At 44.8% G+C, this 13461-nt stretch overlaps 2 protein-coding genes across 3 annotated transcripts in view; one reads left to right on the top strand and one right to left on the bottom strand.

Annotated features, from left to right (window-relative positions):
• TUBG1 (tubulin gamma 1) overlaps window positions 1-2747 on the bottom strand; it is a 4446-nt gene extending 1699 nt beyond the window's left edge. Inside the window, exons 1-6 of one of the 2 annotated variants that reach the window (XM_015570555.1) lie at window positions 2609-2747; window positions 2187-2299; window positions 1815-1982; window positions 940-1008; window positions 592-671; window positions 26-152 (exon numbers count right to left, since the gene is read on the bottom strand). In XM_015570555.1, coding sequence (XP_015426041.1) covers window positions 26-152; window positions 592-671; window positions 940-1008; window positions 1815-1982; window positions 2187-2299; window positions 2609-2657 — 606 coding nt within the window. In that variant the 5' untranslated portion in view covers window positions 2658-2747. The remainder of the gene's footprint in view (window positions 1-25; window positions 153-591; window positions 672-939; window positions 1009-1814; window positions 1983-2186; window positions 2300-2608) is intronic. The other variant, XM_006773879.2, reaches the window with a different exon arrangement.
• A 94-nt stretch (window positions 2748-2841) lies between these two features.
• The window catches only part of FAM134C (family with sequence similarity 134 member C), a 21502-nt gene continuing 10882 nt past the window's right edge, over window positions 2842-13461 (top strand). Inside the window, exon 1 of the mRNA XM_006773878.2 lies at window positions 2842-3292. Coding sequence (XP_006773941.1) covers window positions 3054-3292 — 239 coding nt within the window. The 5' untranslated portion in view covers window positions 2842-3053. The remainder of the gene's footprint in view (window positions 3293-13461) is intronic.

Genomic DNA, 13461 nt, shown 5'->3' with positions numbered 1-13461 from the left:
AGGGAAAGGCAGGATCCAGACTCACCACACAGTCTGCGTTCTGGGTCAGCCTCTTGAGTGTGAGCAGCGAGTTGTAGGGCTGGACCACCACATCGCTCATCTCGTCCTGGTTGGGAAACACTGAGTATGTCTGCACCAGCTTCTTGGGGTACCTGGTGCGGGTTGGGAGAAGAGGGTCAGGGCAACAGACTGTAGGCTGGGTAAACACGGGGCTTCCCACAACTGTCTGGAAGAAGCTAAATCTGGACGGGGAGAATAATAGGGGCTACAGAACCAGTAGAGAAGGGGGACTGGACTTTGGAAGTCTGTAACTTTCCCAAAGGGCAGAGAGACATGTTAGGACCTAGGGTTCCAACTCCAAACTGTCCAAACTTCCTAAACCTTCATCTCTTCATCGAGGGTCTGAATTCTAGGCTCTGGTTCCAAGCCCCGGGAGTGGATCGGTTCTCAGTCATTGTATCTTAGTTTTCCTCACTACAGGAGGAACTAGAAGGTCCCTTTCCTGCTCCAGTGAATAGGAAGGTATATGTGAAGGGACTCCCAGTTATTTGGAAAACCAAGTCCTCCCAGCCCCTCAAAATACAGACGTACCTGTCATTCAGCCGTTCTAAGAGGTAGGAGCCCAGGCCAGAGCCTGTCCCCCCGGCGATGGAGTGACACAGCACAAAGCCCTACACGGGAGAGGAGTGGTCAGCATCCAGGATTCTGGCAGAATTTCAAACTGAACCCATGCCACAATTTCCGACTCCTATTTTTCTGAGCCCGCTCCTTCCACTTCCCTCCCCCCACATATAGAGCTCAGGAGACTCTGCCTTATTTCCTGTGAGGTCTGGTGGCTTCTGTCCAGTGCAAAGGGCCTGGTACCTAGCAGGTGGCTTCTAAAGGGTGTTACTAAGCTTTCTCTATGTCACTTCCCACCAGCATTCCCGAGACACTTACCTCCAGACTGTCACTGCCATCTGCCTCCCGGTCTATGATGTCAAAAATGTCCTCGTGGATTTTCTCTCCCTGTAGAGACATGGGGAGGGTCAGAGTGGCAGGACCATGAGACAAAGGCTCTGATATCAGAACTGCCTCCCTTACTTCTCCTTATAGCACCTACACGTCCTGTTTTGGAGCACAGTGGCCCGGCTTTTTTATTTGCACTGAGAGGTTAGGAGCAGGCACTCTATAGCCAGACTACCTAGGTTCATATATTAGGTCTAGTTCTATTTAGCCGAGAGACTCGGGGCAGGTTACCTAACCTTTCTACACCTGTCTCATCTGTATAATGAGGGTAATAATACAGGTCCATAAAGCCTTATCTAGAATCTTTGGGGACTTATATTTTGGAATTCAAATGCTTCAGATTCTAGAAAGGTAATATGGTACACATAATGTATGTTCAGTAAAATGCCAGTGGGGGTCTGAGGTGCGCTAGTCAAATACATGAACATTGCTGCAAAGAAAGGTCTGAGTAATGACAATAAATTGGATACTCTCCATTGAGAGTTTTGCTGCTAAATGAATTATAAATCAACTTTTGCTTTCAGCTTTCAGAGTATTTTGGGGATTCTGGGAAGGCAGATAAGTGTCTGTGGGTTGTTGGGAGGTTTAAATAGTATATGTAAAGCATTTACTATGGCCTGGTACACAGCACTAGTGTAGTCTGTTAATAATATGACATAGTTGACTTAGAGAAAAGAATTCCCCTGTCACATCTCTCTCTCTCCCTCTCCCTTTCCCACTGCCCGATTTCATCTCTCGGGGAAGCCACAGGGCCTGTCCTCACACAGGAAGGGTGTTTTGGGTCCTGCCAGGGAACAGCAAATGACCTGGGAGAATCCACTGGCCCAGTTGTTGCCAGCTCCTCCTCCGTGCTCTGACAGGTAGATGTTCTCTGGGTTGTAGAGCTTGGCGTAGGGGGAGTTGAGGATGGAGTGGATCACCCGGGGCTCCAGGTCCAGCAGCACAGCCCTGGGGATGTAGTGCTCATCGTCTGCCTGTCAAAGGGAGTCCAGGACAGAACCCACTCAGCAAAGGCCTGCCCAGTCCTCTGTCCTCCCAACTTTGGCTCCAACCTGCCCTCCCTCCTTAAGCCAGCCGCCCTGGCCCCTGTGCCCAGAGGATTTCTCAGCACCAAGCCTCTGCCCTGCCCTTCAGGACCCCTGGGCAACTGCAGGCTCTGGCCAAGTAGTTGGAAGCACCTGGTAGAAAAAGACGTCCTTGCGGTCAGTGCCCTCGGTGGCGAATTCCTCCACGATGCCCTCGGGGCTGATTCCATGCTCTGCGCACAGTTGTTTCCAGAACTCGAACCCAACTGGGGGGAGGGTGGACGGGGAGAAAGAGGATATCTGGGTCTGGGCAGGTTCCAGCTAGGAGCTGGGGGACTGAGCACCTGGGTCTAGGGATAGGAAGCCAAACTTCAGGAGTCTCCCATGAGAGAGGAAAGGGCTGTATGCCAGAGGCTGGGCAGGGGAAGGCCCCTCAGGGCTGGGTAACTGGACACTGGGTGAGGCATGTCCGCCCTGACAATTCTGGGAAGGGCAGATGGGAGTCTAGGGTTCCACACTGAAATCCCACTTAATCTAGGGAGCCTGGGTTGTGGAGGGGCCGGAGGTTCGCTCACTCTGATTGCCGCACTGGCCCAATTGTAGGGTGATGATTTCCCTCGGCATCTCTCTCTTCCAGCACCGGCGCTGCAGCCGCTCCTGCTAGCAAAGCGGCCGCCCGCCAGCCCGCTCACCGCACGACGCAGGCGCCAAACAACCCGCTCCGCCCACAAACTTTCTCCGCTCCAATGAGAAGTGAGAGTTCTGGCGATGGCACTTCCTTATTCTTTTGGCTTCAGGCATGCAAACTGCGCGTGCGCAGCTCCTGATTGGGCTTAGCGCTCGGGAGACGGACGTACTTTGACGCAGCGCTCTTTCCTCTGGGTGGTTGCCAGCGAGAGCCCTTGCGCAGGCGCAGTGTCAAGGGACTCCACCTCCCCCGCCGAATCCTGCGTCTGCGCAGTTGGTGTTATTGTGATTGTCAAGCCGCGCGGCCCCGGATGTGGTGGCTGCCGGGGGCAGATGGCGGAGGCAGAGGGGGTGGCCACGGTCCCAGGCCCAGCTTCGAGGCCGACTTTCCGGGGCCGCGGCGCTATGTCAGGCTCCTTGGAGAGGGACCAGCAGGTTGAGGCGGCGCAGCGGGCCCTGGTGGAGGTGCTGGGGCCTTACGAGCCTCTGCTGAGCCGGGTGCAGGCGGCACTAGTTTGGGAGCGGCCAGCCAGGAGCGCCCTGTGGTGCCTGGGGCTGAACGCGGCTTTCTGGTGAGAAACTGGACCCTCGGAAACCCTCCGAGGCGGGAATGCGTCAGGTTTCTCTAGGGCCCCACCTCTCGCCTCACCTGTTTTCTCCGCCGCATTGGCTCCTTCCTGATCTCCCTTCACTTCCTCCCACTCCATCCCCCCGGCAGCCTTTGGCACCGCAGTTCTCCGCAGGGCCTTCCAGTTGTCTTCCTTGTGTTACCTCCTCCCGCACCCTCGCCCCGCACATCTGGCCGGAGCTTCTGGTAGCATCTGGAGCCTCCCGCTGTGGGCGAGGGCGCCTCATTGTAGCCGGGGAAAGCTGGGTCCCTTTCAGGCCATCGCCTCCTTTCTCTGGTCTGGTCACAGGTGGCTTGGAGACGGTCTCCGGAGATGTCAGTGGTCGTTCTTGGGGCGGAGGCGGGAGGCCTGGACCGGGTGTCCAGAGGTGCGCTGAGTGAGACAGCCCGCCCGCGCGGTGTGGATCAGGGTGAGCGTGGGTGGATGTACTTTCGCCCGCTCAGGGAAGTTTGTGAGGTCTGAGCGTCACCAAGAGCCTCCGAAACTGCAGCTTGAAAGTTACAAGCTTTTAACGAACAGCTAGGAAATAGTGATGGTGAAATTTCGCCCTTTGGAAGGCACTTAGGATCGCCACGCCTCCCTGTCCCAAGGAGTTAGAGCGGCGTCTTTAGCCATGGTTTAGAGGCAAGGAAACGGAGGGTGTCTGCAGTGTGTGTGCGTTTTCCTGCGCTGGAAAAGGGGGGCTATAAATATACTTTAAGGATCTGCTCTCTGAAAATGGGGGTCTGCTGCTTCCCTCAGTTGTCATCACCTAAAGTGGACTTAGGTTTTCATAGGATCTACCTACCAAGGATCTGGGGAAGTATAATTGATCAGGGAACTGAGATATATATGTGTGTGTGTGTGGGGGGGGGTCCTACAGTTGAATGAAATAAGACTATTCTGGATAAGCCTAAAACAGAACAAGGTATGTGTTTCCAAATTTTTTTTGTTTTTGCTCAAAATAGCTTTCCTCTTAAAATTCTTGGTTTTAAAACCACAACATTTCTTATCCTTTCTCTGAAAGAAGATTTTCAGTCAGCTGTAGCAAAACATTTTCCAGTTCACTGTCAGGAAGACACAGTGTTTAGCTTTTAAATTAATCCTGCACAGTTTGAAGGAGACTCGCGTTAAAGTTGTCACAGTAGTCGCTGCCATTTGTTGCTTCCAGAGTCTAGCAAACTCGATGATAAACTTTTTTTTTTTTTACAGCAGTCTTCATTATTGGGGTGGGGCGGGATAGGTGGGGGAGAGTGCTTCTTCCTAGATCCCCAGGTACCTACTTCTCTCCTCTTGTTCTCTGTCAGAAACCCGTAACCTCATTCAGAAGTGTTTACCCAAATGGCTGTTTCTTTCTTCCTTTCTGCACCCCCATCCCAATCCCAAACCCCAGACCATCCAGACAAAACTTCATTTCCTACATTGGGATTGTACTCATAGAAGAAAAAGTTGTCCTCACTAAACCAGTTTTGTATCAAAGTATGACTGGCTGATCAATAAATGAATCCTGATAAACCAAGGATTTATTAGTGCACATGAGCCGGCAGCATGTAAGTTATTTTTGGAGGGGACTTTCTGCATGCCCCTTGCCTGAGAGCTTTTTCAAGTAGAATGCAGGTAGAGGTCTACAGATAAAGAATTGCTCTGACTGAGGCACATCTTCAGATGTTACAGTGTTAGCCTTAATTTGTTCACCCCCAACCGTGTTACTTAATTTTATTATTATGCCATGTTTAGAATCTCACTCAGATCCCCCCTTTCCTACTCCTAGTCTCTCTCTTTTTTAAAAAATATATTTTTATTGATTTCAGAGAGAAAGGGAGAGGAGAAACATCAATGATGAGAGAATCATGGATTGGCTGCCTCCTGCACGCCCCACTTGGGGATCAAGCCCGCAACCCAGGCATGTGCCCTTAACCAGAATCGAACCTGGGACCCTTCAGTCCACAGGTGGATACTCTATCCACTGAGCCAAACCGGCTAGGGCCTTACTTCTAGTCTGTTAAAGCATTGTTGTGATTGGTCTTTGTCTCCTGGTAGCTTGCCTGCTCAGGTGTATCCAGAATAGCTCCTCTTGTTACATTCCCATCACACTCTACGTAGGTGGGAGAGAGATATAGCAAAATGAGGGTATGACTCCTGATGCTGAAAACAAGTGGGTATGCCATTTATGGCGAGTACAGAATGACTGGTAGTATTAAGGCCCCAGAAGCTAAGGTAGATTGGCATTGGAGTTCATAGGATTCTTTGTTTTAGTACCAGTAAATGTGCTTCCTGGAAGGTAGTGTGAGGTTTAAAATGAAAGTTAGACTTCACATTCCAGTAGCATCATATTGACTGTGGATGTTGACATTTCACTTTGGAATGTTGAAGAGTGGCTGTTTAATTTTGGACATTTTATTTTATTTTTTAAATATGTTGTGTGTGTTTTTTAATTGATTTCAGAGAGAGAAAGGGGTTGGGAGAGTGGGCTAGAAGCATCAGTGATGAGAGAGAATCTTGATTGACTGCCTTCTGCATGTCCCTTACTGGGGACCGAGCCTGTAACTTGGCACACACCCTGACTGGGAATTGAATTGTGACCTCCTGGTTCATAGGTCGATGCTCAACCACTGAGCCTTGCCAGCCGGGCATTAGACATTTAAAATGTTTAGGAACCACGAGGATCATTGGCTCAGGACAGAAAAATCAAATCTGAAATATTTTTTGTTATTTGTTTGTGTTTTTCTTTATCCTTGCCCAAGGATTTTTTCTTTTTCTTTACTTATTTCTAGAGAGAGTGGAAGGGAGGGAGGAAGTGGGGAGAGAGAGAGAGAGACATGAATGTGAGTGAGACACATCCCTTGGTTGCCTCCTGGCATGCCCCTACTGGGACTGGAGCATCTGCAGCCAAGGTATGTGACCTTGACTGGGAATTGAATCCTTAGCCCTTGGGTTCGAGGGCTGGTGCTCTAACCATTGAGCAACTGGTCAGGATGATTATTTGTTTTGAACAATGATATATCACTAACTGAGGTGTATGTTTTAAAATACATTTTGAGGCATCAGAAGATTGGGTAGGAGTACAGAAAAATCAGAATTCAGGAAGGTGATTTAGCTTTTAAAGTTCTCTATGCTCAATGAAGGTTTTTCTGTACCTGTGAGTGTGCCCTCTTATATCTTAATAAAGAAAAAACAACATAAAAGAGAGAGAGAGCTGTAGATGACTTGCCACTACAGTGTTCCAAGGCTTTCACTCTTTAAAAAAAATGTGTTTTTTTTTCAGATTTCAGAGAAATTATGGTGATCACATCAGAGATCTTCCAGCCCATTTTGCTTCTGGTCACTGATACATTATTATCACTAGGATAATAACAGTCACGTCAGGCCTTCTTTCCAATTGCTTGTCTTTTTTTGTTTTATTTTTTCTTTCTCCCCCAACTGCTTGTATTTTCATTATCCTCAACATCACCCATAAATTAAATGAGTGATTTGGGAGAAGAATGTAAGTCAGCAAGAGTGTATCCTAAAAAAAAAAAAGTGATTCCTGACAGGATCAGAAAAGAACATGTTTGAGTAACTTTTTAGTTTGACTCAAATCTAGGAGATAGGGGAAGACAAAGGAGCCCTGGAAATGTGTGAACATATGGTTCAAGGAGGGTTAGATGACTCTGAACTCCTTTCTAGTTTTCAGCATTCTATGATTCTAGGTCATCTTTATTATTTTTTAAAATTTATATTTTTTATTGATTTTCAGAGAGAGAGAGAAACATCAGTGATGAGAGAGAATCATCGATGGACTGCCTCCTATAGGCCCCTTATTGGGGATCGAGCCCACAACCCAGGCATGTGCCCTGACAGGGAATTGAACTGTGACCTCCTGGTTCATGAGTCAACGGTCAACTCCTGAGCCACACAGGCCAGGCTCTAGGTCAAACTCAAAGGCTAACATGGGCCAAATAAATAAGACATGCGGCCCACGGCCCGCGAATTTGACATGCTTGCTCTAGGTGGTCTTGAAATTGCAGATACTGATTTAGAGCAATCTACAAGTTGATTCCCTGTTGGGATCTGCTTTTACAGTCACTAGTCTGAGTTAACCATATGTCATATTCTAGGGGATATTATGGAATATATTGTTTTCACAATTGAAAAAAATAACAACAAGGTGTTCCCCCCTCCTCCAAAAAAATCTATCCAAATTTTAAAATGACCCAAAAAGTGATTAAAGGTATATAGCAATTCTGATTTAAAAGGTTAGAATTTGAGTAAAAAACAATAGTGAAGAACGGGAAGTGGAAGGGAGGGCCCAGTTAAGTTAGAGACATTTGTTCTGTGAAAAAAATTTACATATCAAATTTCAGATGAAATCTATTGAGCAAATGTGTCTGATGATAGTCTTTGGGGGTTTTGTTGCGGTTGGTAGCCAAGAAGACTTCCAAGGATGCTTTGGCTTTTTTTTTTCTCCCTCTCTTTTGCTATCAGTTTATTTTTATTTATTTTTAGAAAGAGGGAGACAGAGACATCGATGTGAAACACGTCGATTGGTTGCCTACTGCATGTGCTCTGACCAGGGCCTGGTGGGGAGGAACTTGCAACCAAGGTACATGCCCTTGACTGGAATCGAACCTGGGACCCTTTGATCTGTAGGCTGACACTCTACCCACTGAGCCAAACCGGCTAGGGCTTGCCATCAGTTTTTATCTGTCCTAATTATAAGGTTGGGTGCTTTCTGTCCATTAACACAAAGTAGGTCAGAGCAGCTAGTTGATTTCATTTCTGGTTTTGTGCAACCAATAACTATCACTACATGACATAGATTGGGTTAATTTTTTTCATTCTAATTTATAGTGTCTGGCTCATTAACTAGATAGCCACAGTCCTGTACAACAATGGGCTTTTTGTCTCTGTAGGATGGTATGGTTCTAAAGTGCCACTGAGCTAAGCTTATTCTGTAATAACGAAGGAACCCAGAAATAGTGTCTTCTTTGATTGAAAATAGGCATGTGGCCAAAACCGGTTTGGCTCAGTGGATAGAGCATCGACCTGCAGACTGAGGGTCCCAGGTTCGATTCCGGTCAAGGGCATGTACCTCGGTTGCGGGCACATCCCCAGTAGGAGATGTGCAGAAGGCAGCTGATCGATGTTTCTCTCTCATCGATGTTTCTAACTATCTCTCTCCCTTCCTCTCTATAAAAAATCAATAAAAGATATTAAAAAAAAGAAAATAGGCATGTGATCTTTACTTTGTTTGGTTATAGCATAAGCTTTACGATTATAGCAAACTCCAATTTATGTGTACTAAAATGAGGATCCATGGTATAGTTAACCTGAAAAAAATTGTTTAGTTTTGGAATTCTCATAATTTTTCTGAAAACAAACAAACAAAAAAGCACACACACACAAAACTCCCTTTCTCTTTGAAATCAATAAAAATATATTAAAAGGATGTTTACTCTCGCCATAACCGGTTTGGCTCTGTGGATGGAGTGCCGGCCTGCCAACTGAAGGGTCCCAGGTTTGATTCCAGTCAAGGGCATGTACCTTGGTTGTGGGCACATCCCCAGTTGGGGGTGTGCAGGAGGCAGCTGATCGATGTTTCTCTCTCATCCATGTTTCTAACTCTCTATTCCTCTCCCTTCCTCTCTGTAAAAAAAATCAATAAAATAGATTTTTTTTAAAAAAGAATGTTTATTCTCATTGGTAATAAAAATTCTAAGGTAAATAAAGGACAGTGAGTTATTAATTTATGCTTATTAGATTTTTAAATTTTATTTATTTTAGAGAAGGAGGGAGAGAAAGAGAGAAACATCCATTTGTTGTTCCACTTATTTACGCATTCATTGGTTGATTCTTGTGTGTCTTAATGGGAAATGGAGCCTGCAGCCTTGGCATATTGGGATGATGCTCTGACCGACTGAGACACCGGGCCAGGCCCTAAAACTTCTTTTTTTATGGCAACTTTAAAACGTATATAAGTAGACAGAATATAGGGGGGTAACAGATCAACCAAAGGACTTGTATGCATGCATATAAGCATAACCAATGGACATAAGACACTGGGGAATAGGGGAGGCTAGGGGACTGTCTAGGGCGGAGAAAAAAATGGACACATATGTAATACCCTTTGTAATAAAAAAAAAATAAGTAGACAGAATAATATGTACCACCATACACCCAGCTTTAAACATTTTCACTTCATGGCCAATTTTCAGTCTTATTACCCCATTTCTTTCCCTTCTTGAATTTGAGGCACATTCTAGATGTCATATCATTTAATCTGTGTTTCAATATGTGTCTCTGAAAAATAGACTTTAAAAAATTCTACTGCCACTATCACATGTAAAAAATTAATGATCTCAGTGTTCAAATTTCCAGTTTTCTCATAAGTGTCTTTTTTTTTTTAAGCAGTTTGTTTGGGTTAGCAACCAAATGAAGTCCACATATTGTGACTGCTGTTTTTTACGTCTCTTACTTTGTTGGTGCCCTTTCACTCTTCTTTCCTCTTTGCAGTGAATTTGTTGAAGAAACCAGTTTGTCTTGTAAAATGTCCTACAGACTAGATTTCCTCATCTGTGGCTTAACATGTTCTCCTGTGCTCTGTATTTCCCGTAAATTAGTAATTGGATCTAGAGGCTTGATCAGATTCCGGTTCAAAAAATGTTTTTGTAAGAATGTTTCATAGATGATGTATTAATTTCATTCTTATTTTCTTGATTACTTATATTTTCTAAGCTTTCTCCAATCCACCTGCTTGGCTTTAGAAATAAGAAAAATAAACATCATAAGGAAAAATTGCCCTGGCCAGGTAGCTCAGTTGATTAGAGCGTTGTCCTCATATGCCAAGGTTGCGGTTCGATCGCAGGGCACATGCAGGGATCAACCAATGAATGCGAATGTGAATGGAATAATAAGTTGTTGTCTCTCCCAGATCAATTTAAAAAACACACATAAGGGAAAAATTGATTGTGAGCCCACAACGGGTAGGAGTAATGGCCTATGGGCAGTCCCCAGATTGAATAATTCACTTGTGACTATCCAGAGTTGACTACATTTGCAGTTGTTGTTGTTAAGTTGGGAAGTTCTCATGCTGATTAGATTTGCTGAGAAATGTCTTGCGTGTTTTATTAAACTTGTACACTGTTACAGCTGCATGTACATTTTTCCTGCCTGTGTGAATAGACATTTTAGGATTAAGCTAATCCAGAGGACTCTTCTCTTATTTTCCTTCCATCCCTTACCTAGACCAGTTTCAGAAGTACTTTATCTTCACTGATGTCTTGTCCTCGCACATAGTGGCAGTGGTTTTTACAGGGAGGCTTTCACATTACCTTCATAAAAAGGCATTATGTGACCCTCAGGATGCCCAAAACACACCTATCCGATTGATATTCCCTTTTTGTTTAGGAATTTAGTGTTGAGGGCTGGTAGGAAAGGCGCACACACTTAATTGTATAGACCCCTGAGGAAACATTGATATTTTCTAGTTACCGTGGAGGGATCAACCCTAGTGGTTTGAGGTGCTCTTTCTGTTAATTAAGTTTTTATCTACATGGAGGAAAGTATTTTCCCAAGAAATGTTATTTTATACCACACAAAATCTTCCTTTGAAGTTCCTGCATTGGCTTATTCAACAAAAGGATACATCTGGTCCTAAAATGGGCTTGTGGACCAGAATTAATCTCGCTCAAAAAGATGTTAGCCTTCATGACCCAGAAAATACACTCTTTGTAAAAGTCTATACTAATTTACCTTTAAAATCCAATACCCTTTGTCATAGAAGGCCCATGATGTGACTCCCACCCCCACCTCTCTCTTTGTATTCATTCCCTCCCTTTGTTCATTTTTTTATTTTTATTATTTTTTAAGATACATATTTTTTATTGATTTCAGAGAGGAAGGGAGAAGGAGGGAGAAATAGAAATATCAATGATGAGAGAGAGAGTCATTGATTGGCTGCCTCCTGCAAGCCCCACACTGGGGATTCAGCCCGCAGCCAAGGCATATTCCCTGACCAGGAATCAAACTGCGACCTCCTGGTCCATAGGTCTAAGCTCAACCACTGAGCCACACCGGCTGGGCTCCCTCCCTCTGTTCTTTAAGTTTCAGTTCTGTCAGACTACTTGTCTTAAATATGTCCTGTCACCTGATTGTTCTCCCTATCTGTCATCTCCTTCCCTATGGCCATGTTTTCTTTTTAAATTTTTTTTAATATATATTTTGTTGATTTTTTACAGAGAGGAAGGGAGAGGGATAGAGAGTTAGAAACATCGATCAGCTGCCTCTTGCACACCCCCCACTGGGGATGTGCCCACAACCAAGGTACATGCCCTTGACCGGAATTGAACCTGGGACCCTTCAGTCCACAGGCCGACGCTCCATCCACTGAGCCAAACCGGTTACAGCGGCCATGTTTTCTTACCATTTGTCTTTCAAAGCCCACTTAGATGTCCCCTTTTTTGTTATCACCATGTCATATTATGTTGCAAACACACGCAGACACATAAATACACTTGAGAGTAAGGTCCGTGCCTTACTCTTTTCCATAACTGTACTGCTTACTAGGCATTGGCATGTTACAGGCACTCAGATGTTTATGGAACTAAGTTGAAGCATAGTTTGGGAGCTATAACAGATGACTGAAAATAGTCCAGGTCCTGGAGAAACAGTATTTTCATTGCCATCATCTTTGAAAAACTGATCTTTCTTAGGAGAGCTTAATATCCTTCCCTCCTCCGGTTTATATCTGTGTGAGTAATTATGATCGGGGAAGTGGAGATGGCAGACAGTGCGGATGGCCTCCGGAGAGCCCATTCAGGCACTCTGGAGAAAACAGCATCGCGCCACTCTTGCTCCTGGGACAGGGAGGCAGCAGCACTGGGAAGCTCTAAAGCCCTTATGCTTGGCCTTGTTAAATTGGTTTGTTTGTGGGGATGATGAACTGGCTTTGGAGAGAAGATTAATGGCCTAGGGCAGCTCTGGAGGCTCATTTCGGTTTAGCTGCCCTTGTTCTTTAATTTCACATATAATTGCAGTATCCTTTCAGTGGTGGGGTGGAAAAATTGGAATAGGGTTGTCACTTGTGACTGGATTTCTAAGTTCTTGTTTCATTCCATCCCTTATTCTTTGTATAGTTTTAAAAGTTATATAACATGGATTCGTGTTTATTGAAAACAAAGCACAAAACTGTCTAGAGACAAAAATTAAAGTTCCTCTGCCAATCCCTATGAAGGTTTTTGTGTATTATATGCACACAGATAAAGCTTTTTAAAAATTATGATAAGGATTGTACTCTTGGTATTGTTCTGTGATTATGTGAAGTCATTAGGTCATGTTGAGTTGAGAATCAGGCATTTATAACCAACTCTTGGTAATCCTTGTTTGATCAATTGCTGTGATAATACCTAATAACACTTCAGTAGTTCTATTCAATTTTACAATGTATTAGGTGACTTGTATTTTTTTTAAAGCAGGATCAAGTATGATATTTTTCTAGATGATTAAGTATGTTGTTTCTAATACCTGCAAACAATCCTGCAAGATTTACTATTAAGTCACCTATAGATGAGGAAACTGAGGCTTAACGAAGTTAAGCTACTTAAATAGTATTTAAAAAAAATTTTTTTTTTGAGAGTATCTTTATTAAAGCTTAAAGAAAGGGCTTAAGATAGAAGAGGCAAGACAGTAACAGCAGTGAGCCCAAGTGGAACTGCCTTGGCCCTTTAGAAAGAAAGTCACAGAAGCAGAAGTGAGTCATCTGGACTGTGTGGACTCAGGAAACAAGTTACTGAAGCAAAAGAAGGGTCCTTGGAGAAAGAAAACAAAGATCCGTGCCTTAGGAAATAAGGAGGGGGAAGGGAGGGAGAAGGTACAGAATGTTCCAGAGAGAGAGAGAGAGAGAGAGAGAGAGAGAGAGAGAGAGAGAAAGAGAGAGAGGGAGATTTGGAACTGGGTCCATTCAAGCAAATCTAACTTTAAAAGCCATGCCTGCCCATTGGTGTGGCTCAGTTGGTTGAGTGTTGACCCATGAACCAGGTCAGGGCACATGCCCGGGTTGTGGGCTCGATCCCCAGTCGGGGGCGTGCAGGAGGCAGCCGATCAGTGATTCTCTCTCATTGTGGAGGTTTCTCTCTCTCCTTCTTCCTTCCTCTCTG

The sequence above is a fragment of the Myotis davidii genome, unplaced genomic scaffold, assembly GCF_000327345.1.
Source record: "Myotis davidii unplaced genomic scaffold, ASM32734v1 scaffold1527, whole genome shotgun sequence".
NCBI lineage: Eukaryota > Metazoa > Chordata > Mammalia > Chiroptera > Vespertilionidae > Myotis > Myotis davidii.
The sequence above is the reverse complement of the archived record's forward strand: the minus strand, read 5'-3'. Positions and strand labels throughout refer to the sequence as shown.